This window comes from Panthera pardus, unplaced genomic scaffold (assembly GCF_024362965.1).
Source record: "Panthera pardus isolate Hobbes unplaced genomic scaffold, ASM2436296v1 HiC_scaffold_6, whole genome shotgun sequence".
NCBI lineage: Eukaryota > Metazoa > Chordata > Mammalia > Carnivora > Felidae > Panthera > Panthera pardus.
In genome coordinates this window covers 51,196,292-51,213,011 of record NW_026526991.1, presented here as the reverse complement: position 1 = coordinate 51,213,011, position 16,720 = coordinate 51,196,292, and the positions used below count along the sequence as shown (strand labels likewise).

General features: G+C 36.4%; 1 protein-coding gene across 2 annotated transcripts in view; it reads left to right on the top strand.

The window, feature by feature from the left end:
* MSRB3 (methionine sulfoxide reductase B3) overlaps positions 1 to 16,720 on the top strand; it is a 172,664-nt gene that overhangs the window by 26,998 nt on the left and 128,946 nt on the right. For both annotated transcript variants that reach the window (XM_019455013.2, XM_019455014.2), the window contains exon 2: positions 3,219 to 3,345. In XM_019455013.2, coding sequence (XP_019310558.1) covers positions 3,270 to 3,345 — 76 coding nt within the window. In that variant the 5' untranslated portion in view covers positions 3,219 to 3,269. The remainder of the gene's footprint in view (positions 1 to 3,218; positions 3,346 to 16,720) is intronic.

Here is a 16,720-nt window from a genome sequence, read left to right as displayed (position 1 = left end):
AATAATGTTCTTGAATTAATTGAATCCTTATTGAATGTTTATTGTCAGTCACATTATCTAGTAGGGAAACATGGAATCAAGTATTAGGAGTGGGTTGGTACAGCCTCAGGCTTTCATTGTCACTTGTATTGTGTGGTTAAGAGCACTGGCCCTGGAACTAGATGGCCTGTGTTCAAATCTATTAAATCATTTCAGTCCAATTACTTAAGTGCCCTAGTCCTTAGTGGATGTAGGATTTTAGCCAAATTACTTAACCTCTCTATGCCTCTACATCTAACAATGGGAAAATGATCGTATGTATCTCTTAAGGCCACGAGGGTTAAAAGAGCCAGTAAATTGAAGTGCTTAGAGCAGTGCCTGCCACACGCCAAGGGTTTCATCAACGGTTAGCCTTAGGATATCTTGATCCTACCATTTTTGCTAGGGTAATAATTTACTGTGGAAATGCATCAAAGAGTGGTAAGTTTTTCTGGCCTAAAAAAGATTCTGTCTTTGGAGAATGGCCTGCTATATCTAAATAGGATTGGGTGTAAGTGGGCTGTTAGAAATATCTAATTCATGTAATTTTAAAATACGGTGAATATTTGTGCATGTAAACAACAATAATAATAACAGCTAACATTTGCCAAGCATAGACTCTGTGCCAGAAGTTGTTCCAAGTGCTTTTTATCAGTTCATTTATTTTAGAGTTGAAACTGAGGCACCGAGGGGGTGAGCAATTTGTCCCAGATAACACAGCTAGTTAGGAGCAGGGTCAGGTTCAAACCCAGGTCATCTGACCCCATAGCTTACGCATCCGCTGTGCTAGCCCATCTTTTGTGCAAATGTGTTCTGTATTTTAGATCACTTTGTCAAAATATTTAATTCCATTTACTGCAAATGTAAGTGGAAAACATTAATTAAAACATAAATCAGTTCAGCCTGAAGATAGTTCTTTTTCTGTCCTAGAGTTGCTCTTGGCATCACGTTAGAGCCATATTGACTGTGATTCTTGTGTTAAGTTGATGTAGAAGATTGAGTTGGATTTCACCAAGGCATCTGGATGCACGTGTCCGTTCTTTAGAACTGTTTTTCACCTTATATCTTAGCTACATATTTTCAGAGTAGTGTGTAAGTAATGTCACTTTACATGCAGTTTTCAAAATTAGCTGGTTTTTCTGCTATAATTAGGGTTAGAGCTTTAAAAATATAAGGGTTCTATCAAATCCTCACCTATGAGATGTGTGCTTCGTAGGATTTTAAAACGGAGAGCATTGTGATGAATATGCTTTTTGCATTCTTCAGTGCAAAAATACTAGACTGCTCTAAAAGTTGATCATTTTAGTTGTTCTACTTTCTTGATGCGAATGTAACACTTCAGGGGTTTGCTTTTAAAGAAAACTGGGCAAAACTAATTTGCCACTAGATGGAGCCCTGGCTCTTTGGGTAGAAAGAAATGCACCAGTCTGGAAGTTAAATCACACAGTCATATCACGCTGGAGGGCCCCCCGGTATTCGAGGCCCCCAGCTTTTAATTGTAGAATGCATCTTTGTTCTTTGCCTGACCTGCAGAGTGACATCACTCCCTTTCTTCCTGTGTGCTGGCTTTGACACAAGCCAGATGGCCGAGGCCATCGGTAGGCGCACAGGCCGCCTGGTACCGCAGTTGATGAAACAGGATAGGAAGACGTTTTATGGTCAGCTGTGGGAGCACAATGAGGCAGCAGCTTCGCTAAGTAATTACATTCATCGTGCACACTTTATTCCTCTCGGAGAAGGTCACATGGAAAAAAAAATACGTTTTTATTTATAGCGTTGTGAGGTATAGACCTTTGATCTTTTATTAGTCAGTAGTCTGCTCCAAAGGAATGCTCTTTTCCCTGTTCTGCAGTCACTCGTGAAAATGACATGTTTATTTATGTTTAATGGTTCTTTTCAGCTGTGCATTGTGATACTTACCTTCCCTCTTCCTCCCTTTTGTCTCCAGTTCATAACACAAAAATGTTTTAGGTTTGTAGCGAGTTTAGTTTGAAGAAGTCAGAGTTCAGGTATGTTAATACAAGCAGATTTCTGTCAGATATACTCCAGAGTGATTTGGTAAAATACATTACTGTTTATTATGTGTTTGTTCTTCAAGGATGTCAGAAGAGACCAGGAACAGACTTTTATTCTGGGGGGATGAGGGCCAGGAAATGAATAAGACTTTCATTTTATGTCCATTTTTGGACATTTAGTGGTTAAGGTCACTTGTGATGCCAACTTAAAATAAAATATTAGAAGTTAGTATTAATCTAGTATTTTCCAGGCTTCGTTTGAAGTTTATCAGTGGCAGGATCGTACAAAACTTGAAGGAAAATACCAGCTGAACTTTTCTCTAAAGTTTAACACTTACACAGTTTTGAGATTCTTCCACATAGATTCATTTCCAAAACTTTATAAAATAGTTTTAGCCTTTTTAAGGCTAGGTTGTGAATATTACTCACAGAATTGGCCTAGAAATTATAAATGATAAGGTCCAATGGAAATTCCTATTTGCTATGCTTTGTTCAAACTTAACACATTCTAAAGTGAAGTCTCCTGGTTGTCTGTAGGGTGTTTGGCTCTGTATTTAAAAAAAAAAAAAAGATTAAGAAAGAAACTGTAACAAAAGGATTCTCTTCATCTTGCAATATTTTACAGTCTTCTTCAGGGAGGGAGATTTACAAATAATTGCTGGAAGGAGGCACCATGGTGTAAAGGAAAGAGCGTGGCTTTGCAGTGAGATAAAACAGGGTTTTCTAATACCTTTTCCACTGGTTATTTGCTATGTGCCCTTGGACCTTTGAGCCTCGATTTCCTCACATATGTACTGGGGGATAAAACCTACCTCCTAGGTTTATTGTAAGAATTAAATGATACAATGTGTGTATTAGGCCCCAGACGGTTCCTCTCACATGGTATGGACTCAGTAAATGCTGATTCTTTTCAACTGTTTTAAACTTGGTCTCTTTTCTGACCTCTTGCAAAGTGTGTTCACAGATTACACTTTTATATCTTGTATATTTTTTTCATAAGATGTAAATAAGCCTGGGTTGCAAGTAAGCTCACCGTTTGAAAAATAGGCATTTGAAATTTATTACCGCTGTGTGTATGTGTTCAGTTCCAGATAAAACCGTAACCATCAATTGTGCAATGAATGTGGTTAATTAACATTTGTGATGTTTTAATTTGTTTTTGTTTTCTTTTTTTCTCCTACTCAGCTCTTGCCCCTGTTCTTTGCCTCTCGTTTTGTTGGTGAAGATATCACAGTGATGTCTGCATTCAACCTGCTGCATTTGGTGACAAAGAGCCAGCCAGTAGCCCTGCGAGCCTGTGGGCTTCCCTCAGGTTGCTGATTCTTGTCCTGTACCTAGTGAGGGCACTGGTCTGGGTGGGTGTTTCTGCTGCAGGAAATGATACACCAGAACGTTTTGCTAAATTCCGTTTTCTTTCACTTGGGCCCTAATTTGAAGACGGAAATTGGTTATAAATCACCACTCTACTTGGAGTAACACTCATTTCCACAATCCTTATAACCCTTGGAAACATTGTCTAGTTTCCTTGTTCAGTCTATAATTGTCACTAATATTTCATGATATCTTCTTGTTCTTTAATGCACACTACACATCTGAAAATCATAATGTTCACGAGAGGCTGGCAGTCTTCATAAGAAACTGCCCCAAATCACCCAAATAGGATATTCATCTCTTGTTAAAGGATAATGAAAATGCTTTTCGTTTCACATGTGGTCATTACTTTGGGAACGGAAAAATGAAAATGAGCAACCGTAGTATAATACAGTTACTTATTTATTATAGTCAAAAAGAAATGATGTTGTACTTAACAATGACCAAATAAACAGAACATACATAGCATGCATGTGTCAACTGGTTCTTAATTTAGAACCACTCACTATACTTTTAAAAAATGTGATTTTCAGCTTGTTACACAAGTGAGGCATGAAAGTCCAAAATTGCCTTATGTGCCTATAGCATGAACTTAATATTTTACTTTTATTATGAAAGTCAGAATGGTCAGATATTTTGTGTGAACATTATTATCAACATTATTTCTATTTTCTATTAATATACATATCTCTATTGCTATATTGTCTAGAGAATTTAATTCCAGCTCATTAGACATTCACTGAATATTAACTGTGAGTGCCGGGCATTGTGTGGGGCAGTGAGGATATAATGATACAGAAGATCAAGCTGATTTCTCTAATGAGCACAGGGTGGAAATGGTGCTGTGTGAAGACCGTTGAACTGTGTGGTGATAGGGCTGAATGACGTTAGGGGAATTCAGAGAAGGGTGGTCCTCGTTCTTTGGTTGGGGGTAAAACATTTGGAAAGGAGGGAAGGTCTCTGAAGTTTAAAGGAGGGCTTCGTGGAGGATATAGTTTCTAAGCTAAATCTCAATCTATAAGCAGCAGTTAGCCAGGTGGCCAATGAGTGGGAAGGACAGCTGTCCGGTATGGACTAGCGTGGGCAAGACACGAAGGCCCGAAGGAGCAAGGTACGTCCAGTGAGAGGCAGGTTATTTAATATGGCCAGCTCGGGTGGGGGAGTACAAGCGCGAGGCGAGGAAGGAAGGTAGCCACATCATGAAATGTCTTAGGTGATGTTTTAAGGAATTTAAATCCTGGAGAAGGGGAAGAAGGTGAAATAACATGACTCGGTTTGCATTTTATAAGGATTATTGATTTAGTATGATGGAAAGTCCATGCTGGTTCCAGATGTTTCTGAGAAGGCTGGGATGGCAACCTGATTTGAAGGGTGGCTAAGGCCTTTGTTTTGAAGCTGTATTTGAGTAGTAAATGGCTGTTGTTTTTGTTGTTGTTGTTAAATAGATTTTATGTCTATTTGTGGTGACTTGAGAGGCTAATGAAGCTTCATGCATTGAGGGCCCCAATCACTCTGTCAGTACTTTTTCCTCCCCGAGCCAGCCATGCCCCTGCATCACCACACAAAACACCACCACAGAAAACACTGGGGGAATTTGAGTTTGAGGCTGGAGGGGACTCAGAAAGTGCTGAGAGCCTCAGGTTTGGAAAGAAGGGGGGAGGGACTCGAGAGAGATTCAGGTTGTAGAACGGACAAGGTTTACCTGCTGAATTGTATATGAGCTTGAGGGAGAACAGCAACTAACGCAGTCCCTGTGCCATGTGGAACTTTTTCCTAACTATGCATTATATATGAGAGTTATTTAGTTTATATATAACCAGGTTTCCCACTGAGTAACACCCCAGAGTGTGAAAAGCACCAATATTGTTCTTGTAACATGAGTTTTCTATACACAGAGGAGGCTGAGTATTTACAGAAACACCTCATTAGTTAATAAATAATTAATAATATATTCCTTGAGATATTAGAATCATGGAATTAAAGGATTTCATGATGGAATTGTTTAATTGAGATATAAGTGTCTTTAAATTATGGTATCAAAATGATTCAACAATAAATTCGACAAAACTGATAATTGTTGAGCGGTAACCATTACTGCACAGGGCTTAAACACACAGATTCTGGAGTCTGAGTTTGAAGGCTGGCCGTGCCACTTAACTGGCTGTGTACCAGGCCTTCCTCATTTGTAATATGAGAGTTAATAATAGTATTAGGTTGCTGTAGGGGATGAAGTAGATGAGGATGTGAAAAGTGCATAGGACAATGGCTGGAATTCAGCAAGCACAATATATAAATGTTAACTAAGTTCACTGTAGGTCTCTGTGTCTATCTATCTATCTATCTATCTATCTATCTATCTATCTATATCTTATCTATTATCTATCGATCTATCATGAATTTTCCTAGTATAATAGACTTTTAAGAACATTTAAATATGTCCTACCTTTCATTTAACTATTTTCACTTTAATAGGAACCACAAATGCACTTAATGTTTGAGAAATAACCATCTCAACCTGTTTTTATATCTTTATTTTACTTAATTCATCCTGCTGAACCGGGATTCAAGTCCTGTATACATGTTTCTTTTATTCTACCTATCCAGGACTGATGGAAGCTCAGTCTCTTGCTTTTCTGGCCTGCAAATCCATTTTATTATTATTATTATTATTTTTTTAATGTTTATTTATTTTTGAGACAGAGAGAGACAGAGCATGAACGGGGGAGGAGCAGAGAGAGAGGGGGAGACACAGAATCGGAAGCAGGCTCCAGGCTCCGGGCCATCAGCCCAGAGCCCGACGCGGGGCTCGAACTCACAAACCACCAGATCGTGACCTGAGCTGAAGTCGGACGCTTAACCGACTGAGCCACCCAGGCGCCCCTGCAAATCCATTTTAATTCGCTAGATGAATTGGCTAGAATAGTATTCCATAATTCCTTAGCCATTCAAGCACCACTTACTTTTTACAGTGTTAATGAAAGTCAGTCTTCCAGCATTTACATATTTTATGACTTGAATATTAGTAAAATTGTTACCATCCACTTCTCTAACAGAATTCTACTGTTAGAAATATAGAAATGTTGAAGAAATAAAGTTCAATAGCAATAAAACCAACTATTTATATTTTGAAAAGAGAAGTTGAAGTGGGCATTCTGGTCCTTATTACTTTGTGTAAGTACAGAGGGAAGAGGCCAATACTGGAGATATGGGAAATTAAGGTGAAAGTCTGGAGTCTTGCTTTAATTTACTGTTCCCTGGTCAAAACCCATTACAACAAAATTCTCTGTAAATCAAAAAGATTTCTGCTCCCTTAGCCAGTACCCTACTAATTTCAGGTATTATTCAATACAAAATAATTCCAGAACTAAAAAATAATTGGAACAGGCTCTTAAAATTGATTATAACTGGATTGACCTGTAGGAAGGCCACATCCCAGAAGAGTGATCTATCATTTTTCAGCTTTGACTTCTTTTACTTCTTATTTTTAAATAAAGCATAATTTTAATTTAGAGCTCATTAAGTGCATCTGAGTTATGGTTCATTCATGTTTGTAATTAAAGGTAATTTCTTTCTCTCTCAGAATTTTGTCTTAATTTCCTATAACAGTTTCATTTTGTATTAAAAGAGCACTGGGATAGGAGTCAGAAAACTCTAACCACAGCCCTGTCGTTAACTTGTGTGACCTTGAACATGACTGTAAACCTCTTCAGATCTCAGTCTCTTTATCTTTAAAACGAAGAATTCAGATTAGATCATCTATTCAGTTCTGAGATTCTGTGATTTTATTAACTGTTACTTGTTTTTATTTTTGGCTTTGGCTTAATCAAATCTGGAAACTAATTAATGGCTAGGAATTTATAGAAAAATCTGCCACGTTGTGGTGGGAGGACAGAAATCTTTTCCACATTTGAACATTAGAATTCCTTACCACTAAATCAAGACTGAAGCATTATCTGAGGAGGGATTAGGGAGCACAGTTTTATACATAGTTTCAGTGCTTGATAAAAATTAAGTCTAATTGTAGCTTAGACTAGATAGCATGGTAGCTTCCAGCCAAGTGAAAGTATTTGTCTAAATAGTACTAATTATGGTGATAAATCATGCTTTTCTTTAGCATCATACACATAATATGTGGTCGTTACTTGACTTCATTGGTGTATTTTACAGTCACCATGGATTGAAGAGCCACATGGCTCTTGGGCAGCTCGTAAAGATACCGTATCATAATATTCTAATGTAGAAGTTACAAGCCTTAGAGATATTTTGCAAATGGTGTTTGCAAGTCATAGAATATCTGTATAACTAGAACTCTCTAGAGCTTAGCACAATGCCTGGCACTTAATAAATATTTGTGAAGTGAATGAATAAACATTTGGAAAGTTTACATGTAGGTGAAGTGATAGCTAAAACAGAGAATACAAATTTATTTGAGCCTCTTTTGCATGGGAGGATTAAAAGTAAAGTTTATACTTTGGTTGGCTTTTGAATATATTATGGAAAACAATTTCCTTTCTCTTTTCTCACTTTATTGCATTTTATCCAATGCAGTTGATACCTGAGATATAAAACACATTGTAGCTTAACAGAGAGCAAAAAAGGGGTAACACAGATTCAATATATATTATCCAGACTTGTTTTTATTTTTTTTTTCTCTCAAACAGTTGGAGTTTTGGTGGTAGATAAAATTTTGAGGAAGAGAAGAAGTACATACTATGCTTATTATGAGAATTAGGAATTCCGGCTCTTTTGATCACTTTTCTCTGGAGCAAATTAATGGTGTTTGCTGTGCTTTAAAATTTCCATTTGTAAAGAGGAACTACAACAGATACGCACCAAAGCACCATCCACACGTAAGAATAATTACTGTCCAAGTTTGAGCTGGCAATAGTTCATTAATGGCATCTAATATTATATTTACTTACCTTGAAAAAAAAATAATTGAAATCATCAGTGTGCTGTTCATCTACTGCATAGGCTGGCCTTCTATTCCAGTTTTATTTTTTAACCTTTTATGGTTAAGAAAAGATGAACTATCTTCATGATTCTTTGATAAAAGTTATGACTCTTCTCTCCCAGAAAGTACTTATGTGCACCTACACACAATTTTGTATGTAATTCAAAGGTTTTTGTTAGATATTCTGAAACTCGTAAGGGAAGGGCTCTTTGACCACAGGTTCAGAGCCTGTGTTCTAAAAGATACACGTGAGACCAACATAAAAAACTCTGATTAGAACACAGTATTCCTGATTTCTTTATTCATATCACCAGTGGAATTCTCGGCCACGTATTTGGATGAATGCCCTCCATTCTTCAGTTTCACCATTGTCTTACATGTTCATCTTACCTAACTTCTTTGATTACATTAAAAATGCTTTGAGGGAGATTTCTTTTTAGGGAACATAGTGTTTAAAAAATAGACATACAAATTTCAACTCACACAATTCACAAAAGAATTCGCAATTGATTGATTGAATGGTACCTACTTTTCCAGTAGATGGCGCTAGGTTTACATTCTTTCACAAGCATGAACGTGTACTGCTCTCATTAGCACATAGGTGCATTGTGAAAACTTAAACAAAAGTATGTCAAGAATATTACGTTAAGAACGTGGATTTACAAACCACAAATTTTTCTGCTTATATAATGTTCAAACAATATTTGTAGAGTGCAAAACCTTTTTCCATTTTCATTAGGATCCAAGTCCCTTATGCTTGGACATCTCATCGAAATTGTCTTTCATGTGTGGACTTTCTATAAACTGAAACAAGTTTTCATAAATTAACTTATCTTAAATCCAAATAGTGATTTAACAGTAATTTATAGTATTATATGCAACTAAATTTTCTTCAGCAGACCACCCAAGAATGAAAGAAAATTTCACATTTTGTTTTGCTGTGTTTCAAATTTTTATATAATCTTGAAAATGTTATTAGTTTAACATGTTGATTGTTAAGCATGAATAGTTTTTTACATGAATTAAAATATTTTTGGAAACTAAGAAAAATTATATTTAAAATGTTGACTAATGAGTGCTCTGATGCAGCTATTTTTTTTCTAAAAAAATGTTTTAGTAGCTCTATGACATAATAAAGTTTTAATGTTAATGTTGAAAACTTGCTGTATGACATCCAATTCCCACATGAGTTTTAAAAGTTATTTGCGCACAAGGCTAAATTATAGAACAATACATCTGTATGAATAAGGTGTTGGGCATATGGTTTGTTAAATGTAGATTTTGTTAATTTGTTGGTAAATATGGAATAAATTCTTCATATGTACATTAGTAATTACAAAATATGTAGCAACATCTAGTAGCAACAGAGATGAAAATGGGGACAAACAAAAGAACAAATTTTAGTTTGAGAAATTCACTGGTCAGCTAATTAACAATGACTGCAAAGAATATAAAACATATGAGTTCTGAAAACAAATGATAATTCTACAGGGTTAGATTATCTAGACAGTATGGACTTTGGGGGACTCTTATAAGTGAAGTTATTAGATGTTTGTCCATCTAAACATGTTCACAGTAATGTTACCTATCAGATCATAGAAGGATTTATTCAGATAAGCCTGAGCCACCTTTTGCTGTCATTAAACATATGTTTAATGAAGGAATGAGGACTGCATGGCAGTTCCCGGAGACTCTCTAATATTGAGGTTACATACTTGATGGACTGTCATCGTCGGTCTCTTCCAGTTTATAGCTTCATCCTAAACATTTAATTAGGAATTAAATTTCCATGACTGTTTTTGCCAGATACAGTTTAATTTAAAGTGCTTTGAAATAAAAAGATTTCACTGAGATGCAATGGCAAATTATTTCTAATTACTTTTTGTGCCTTTGCATTAAAAATCAAGCATTTATTTAAAAGATGAAAATTTCCATTTGTTTATTTTCAACTCCCTAATATTTTTCTCTTTTCTTTTTTTACATTTAGTATGTTTGCACTTGTGTTAGTCACTTAAAAATGCATGCTATAAAAAATATACCATGAAATGATGAAGATACCAGTTATTTAAGTGATTTGTAAGACCTATACATTTATAGAATTTAAATTCACTCAACTGTTAGGGTAAGCATTTCCTTCAACAATAGATACATTTATTATATTTAGCCACATAATTACAAACAGAATGGAGTGTTAATTTAAATCATTAGAGTATTTGAAGAAACAGATTAGAAGCTTAGTCTGTACTTACTAGTTTATTTCTACCACCAATTTGCTTTCTGGCCCCATGAATCTGTTTTGTGTCCTTTATTCTTTTCTTCATCTGTAAACTAAGAATGATAGAACTTTCTTGTCAAACCTTTCACAATTAGATATAACCCTCAGGTGTTAACAATATTTCACATTTCCCAGAATTTATTCTGTGTGACTTTAATCCCTGGCTGTAAGGGGAATAAGCTGGACAAATTAAAAAAGGAGGGGGGTGGGATGTCCAAAAAGTCTGGGAAAGGTGAGCGGCCAAAGTCTATTTCTAATGTAGGAAATCCTTGGTTCCCGCCAAGTGATCCCTGGAAAGGCAGAAATTTTTTGTCTCTTTAGTTCACAACTGCATCTCAGCAAGTCGAATTGTGTCTGTCACATAATAAGCGTTCAATAAATATTTGTGGAATGAATGAATGGGTGTAAATAAGTAGCATCAGCTTGTGTATCAAAATAATGGCACATTGTAAGTAATGTGATCTCTGTTTTTAAGGAATGTACATTCTGGTGAGAAAGATGGCCATTTTAGTCGCAGTTTTGTTATCTATAGGATGAAAGAAGTTATATAGTTGATGGTTTTATGATTCTATATAAATATTTCCTCCTTTGTTTTGCTCTGGTGGGAGGGAGTAAAAGAAGTGAGAAGCGCGGTGCCTCTCTCTTTCTGCACAGAATGGCAGACTGGCTTCTTGGAATAGGATCTGAAGCAATGACAGTTCTTCTGAAGGATATTGAAGGAATGTGTAGATGTAATTAGCAGGAAGTGGTGGGGGTGGGGGGATGGCGGCATGGGGGTGGGAATGGACTGTGAGCACATGGGTGAGTAAAAAATGGGCATGTTAAAGCACAACAAAGCATGAGTTCAAGAAAGAAATGTAATGAATGACTAAATTAAAGCAGGAACACTGCAGACCAGAGAGCCTGGCTCTCATTAACCAGGTGTGTGACCACGTCCAGTAACTTTGTTAGGCCTTGGTCTCCTCATGAGAACTTTGGACTAGGAGTTTATCACTTTCCGAATTGTAACCGGAGGAACACTGGTTCTACTAAAGCCATGTAAACTGATCTCATTGTCAAATTGAGAAACTGCATACTACCATATTGTATCAATTCTATTCTCACATTTTATCATCTTGTTAATCAGGATGCAGTTTAAACCATTGTGTGAGAAAATATTGTGTCATTGGCAACTTTTTAACTTTTCTAGTGGAGCATAAAATAATGGTGTGTCAGAATACCACATTCTTAATAATGCACATCAGCATTAAGAAAATCTCTGAGATCTTCATTAAAAAGCCCACGTAATGTTGATTTTTCCAGTCTGGTTGGACTGTGGAAACTTATTCTTGCCAATCCCCCCCTGCTCCCCACAAGAACAACCTGTTAGCGTTTTTTTTAGAGCCAGTGTTTTACAGATTACATTTTGGGGAATGCTGGATTAGGTAATCTCATAGTCTTAAATCCGGAGATTTAATGGAGTATTAGCCATAATAATAGATTCAAATGTAGAACTCGAGAGAGGTAATAAAGGATTCAGAGTAGTAATAAAGGCAAAAATATTTTAATCCATCATCATTTTTTTTCACTGATTTTAAATATTGTAGGGTTTTTTTTCTTTTTTTCTTTTCCTTTCTTTCTTTTTTTTTTCTTTTTCTTTCTTTTTCTCTTTCTTTCTTTCTTTCTTTCTTTCTTTCTTTCTTTCTTTCTTTCTTTCTTTCTTTCCTTTTTAAGTAATTTCTCCACTCAATGTGGGGCTTGAATCTATAACCCAGAGATCAAAAGTCACATGCTCCACTGACTGAACCAACCAGGTACCCCTATTTATTGCAGTTTTTTTAAAAGTTTACTTATTTATTTTTGAGAGAGAGACAGAGACAGAGACAGAGCGAGCGAGCAAGGGAGGGGCAGAGAGAGGGAGAGAGAGAATCCAAAGCAGGCTCTGTGCTGTCAGCACAATATCTCACGAACTGTGAGATCATGACCTGAGGCGAGATCGAGAGTCAGACGCTTAACCGACTGAGCCACCCAGGCGCCCCTGTTGTAGTTTTTAAACTAAATTCCAAGAAACATAGCCAAAGGCATCAGTTAGAACACATCTTTTAGGAAGAAGATTTAAATATAATTAATTAAAATGGAGAGTTGTATAAATCTTTAAATACAACATATACTTACTTAGTACTTACTCTTTCCCAGGCATGGCGCTAGGTGCTAGGAGTACAAAGATAACCAACATATATATGTACACTGTCTTTCAAGGAGATTGTATAGTTCAGAAGAAGCCTTATGGCTTTCCTTTACTTGTCCGGGTGACAAAGAAAAATGTGAGATTTTTTTGACTTTTTTGTCCAGACACTTTCACATTTTTTTCTGGAACATATGGACTCAAATTCAGCTGACCATTGAGTGGCAATTGTAGACTTGTTTTCTGCCCATTGTTTTAGAATTAATTTAGATTTTAAATTTGATTTGAGCAGTAATGTAATTTTGGAAATTTACGAAGCTGAGCTCTTAGACAATATACATTTTATTTTCTTTCTAATGAAGTATTCTTAATGTTACATTTAAACAAAATTCTGCATGATCATCTAAGCTAGGGATCCTATCCTTCCTTCTTGTGGATGGTTACCCCTCATCTTCCCTGCAGTCTGTGCTCCCAAGGGGGTGAGGGAGAATGGGGGAGTGAGCTATTTTTTGCAAGTCTTTTTTGATTGCATGTGAAATGCAGAATGGAAATGAGCCTGTCTGTTTTTAATTTTTTTTTTTCTTTCCCTGTATGGGCTATGATGTTCTAGTGAAGACCCATACTAGAAAAAAAAAAAAAAAAAAAAAGAATTAAAAACAGGGAACTCCAACTTTGTCAGACATTTCACATGCAATCAGATAGACTTGAAGTTAAGTGACTTTCTCTTCCACTCTTGTCACTTGATGATGGCAGTTCCTTTAAAAATTCTCTTTCTACTCATATGCTTTGCAAGCAAGAAAATGCTTTTGGATCAAGACATGTTTTAAATATTTTCCTAAACTCTAGGCTTTTGGTCCACATTAATATAAAAATGATTGCTGTTGATATTTGCATTACATTCTGAAGAGTTGATAAAGTACTGTTTAATTCTTTTAGTACTTAAAGAATGTTGATATAATTATTACCATGCCTGAATTCAACAATTAAAAATTTGTAACCCACAAGTAAAAGAAATGCAAAATGTGGTTTCTATCTTATGGAGTCATTCAGGTGAATGTTTCATCAGAATGCACGTAATGGTAAAACTCTCCATGTCTCCTCTCAAGAAAGTCACACATCTCCACGTAGGAGAACTTACTATTAGAGGCTAGAGTTTTAAACCATATTAATAGGCTTTGGAAGCTGTGGGAAATAAACTTACTCCCGTTGACTTCCAGTGAGAAAATGCTTGCACACGTTCCCCTTAATATTAAAACTGCCTTATTTCTTAGCTCCCCAATTTCTCCTCTTCCAAATCTAAATCTACAACTTTATCCTGGCTGTTTTTACTTTGGTAAGTTGGCCGATACCACTTACAAGAAAGACCGTCTGCATTCCTTTCATCAGGGCAGGGTAGTTACCATCTTGACATGGGCACATTGGATCACCCTACATCTCAGCTTGTGTAGATGGAGGGTCTCTGTCCTATTTGAATCTTCCCTGGCCCTCTGATCCTTAGATGCTGTTTCTACAAATTATGAGCTTTCCATATCTCATTACAACTGGACCTAGCCAGTCTAGATGGGCAAAGTTTAAGAGTATTGATGTCTTCTTTGTCAATTCTCCATGCACAGAAGTTTGCACATACTTTTCACCGTAGGACTATACATTGTGTTGATTGCTTTTCTTATCTTTCGTGCTGGAACGGGTGCTCTCCTCGACTTGTTCATGTTTTAACTTTCCAGCATCTTAGTTCTTGATTCACTGTAGATGTTTAGTAAGTGGTTGTAGAAAGTATGAATTAATATGAGGCTCAACATATTGTCAAAGAATTTATAGTCTGGGAAAATAAAGCAGAAACGCCTAAAGGCATTTGAAAATAATTGTAAAATGCTATCTTAGCCTGTGTAAACAGCACCTCTCAGAGTAAATGCACTGGTACTAAGGGTATCCAGAGGAATGGAGTTATCAGAGTAGGGATTAATTTATTAGGTAGGTAGATTTGGAAGGAAAACTTGCTTGAAAGTATATTCTCAGTTTATCTATTCAAACCTTTAGTATGGAAACCAGAAGACTAATTTTATCATTCAACTATGCTCCACAAAAACATATGGTCTTGTTTAATTCAAGAAGTTTAAAATGGCATATTGCTTTGGCATGCTTATAATATCCATTGATGTTAATTAGAACTCTGCGCATGCATCAGTAGAATATAACTGAAACTGATGTGTAGAACTGTCTTATGTGAAGTAATAGAAAAGCAGTGAGAAGGCATGAAATGCGATAACTTCTATGACAAAGACATGATTTTTCTCACATATAGAAAAGAAAAAAATCTTTAACTTAAGAAGAAACTATTGTCTTGCTTTCTGACTCCTAAGACCTGGAATTTTATTTTCTCTGTATTATATTTAGGACTTGGAGGATAGATAAAATTAAACTGAACCTAAGCGTAGAAACTAAGTATCTTTTTTAAAGATGGAAACCAAGTTGAGGTACAAATTTTATACTCTTTTTAGTTATGGATGTTCCCTGACATCACCTACAAGAACATTCTGAAGGGGAGAGTGACTGGGGTGTTCCAGGAGGGTAAAAGCATCATTTTTTGGCCATAGGATTTTGCTCTCTGGGTCCATCAAAAATTTATCACTGAAAAACATCTGAGTATCCTCTTACACATGACTCCAGATTGGAATGACAATCTATAGTCTGAAAGGGATGACGTTAATTACACAGAGCAAATTAGCAGAGGCTGCACTCCGATGCTGGGTTCAAAGTTCAGCCAGACAGATACTCTCTGAGAGCTATTTTGAGGATAGTACTTTGCTAAAAAGGACATTCACTAACATTTTTCTCTTGGGAGTAAGAAGTGATGCCAGACAACGTCTGGCCTGATATGTTAATTGTAAATCTCCTGGTTTTAAAAACATTTACTTCGCGTGTTTATAAATTGTTGGTTTCTGCTCCATTCACATTCAGGTTTCACCATGTATGCTGTCTCTACCACTAGAGCGTTAATTTAGTATATCCATCTCTTGCATTGGGCCTGTCCTGCATGTATTCAGACGGCCCTTCCCTCCGACGTCTGTACAACCAACTTCCTCCCTTCCTTCAGAACTTTGCTCAAATATCATCTTCTCAGTGAGGCCAACTTTGACCACTATACTCAAGGTTATAGCCCTTAACTTCTAGCATTCCCAGTCTTTGCTGTGCTCAGTTCAGCTTTTTTCCTTCCTGTGTACTTAACCACCTTGTAAGAGGCTATCCAGTTTACTCACTTGTTTTCATTGTGTTTTTCTTTATCTTCCCCTACCCCTGATGCTTTCGTGGGAGCTCCATGAGAACAGGATCTTTATTTTGTTCACCGGTATATCCTAAGTATTTAGAATAATGCTGGCATATAGTAGGTGCTTAATACTTACTGAAGGAATGATTGAATATATTTTACTTAGCACAGTACCTGGCACTGTGTTAACAGTCAACACTTTTGATGACTTTAAAAAAACAGAAAAAAAAAACGCTGGATCAGTGTCCCTGTAAGTAAGCTCTGCCGCCCTAGTTTCATGGAAGCCACAGTTGTAGCAAAAGTGTCATGACTGCATGTTAATCCTGGGAATGTTATTCTTGTGTAGGTGCACTAGGAGAGAAAAACCAGAACTGGGTATGCTTCTGCTAGCATGGAAGCTTTTCTTCCCTGTGCTTGACATTTCCTTTATTGGTTATTGGAATGCAAAACAGACAAACAAATATGAAAAAGTGGTTCATGGAATACATTTTACATTCTCTTCTAAAAATGAGCCAGATTTGGCTTTTATAAATGCCCACTTAATTTAGAAATTTCTAACACTATCATATCCGGATAGTTTTCAGCTTTCCAATATGACAGACTAATAACCAACAGAAAATTGAAAGTTGTAATGAAAATCAGAGTATACCACTTTGAA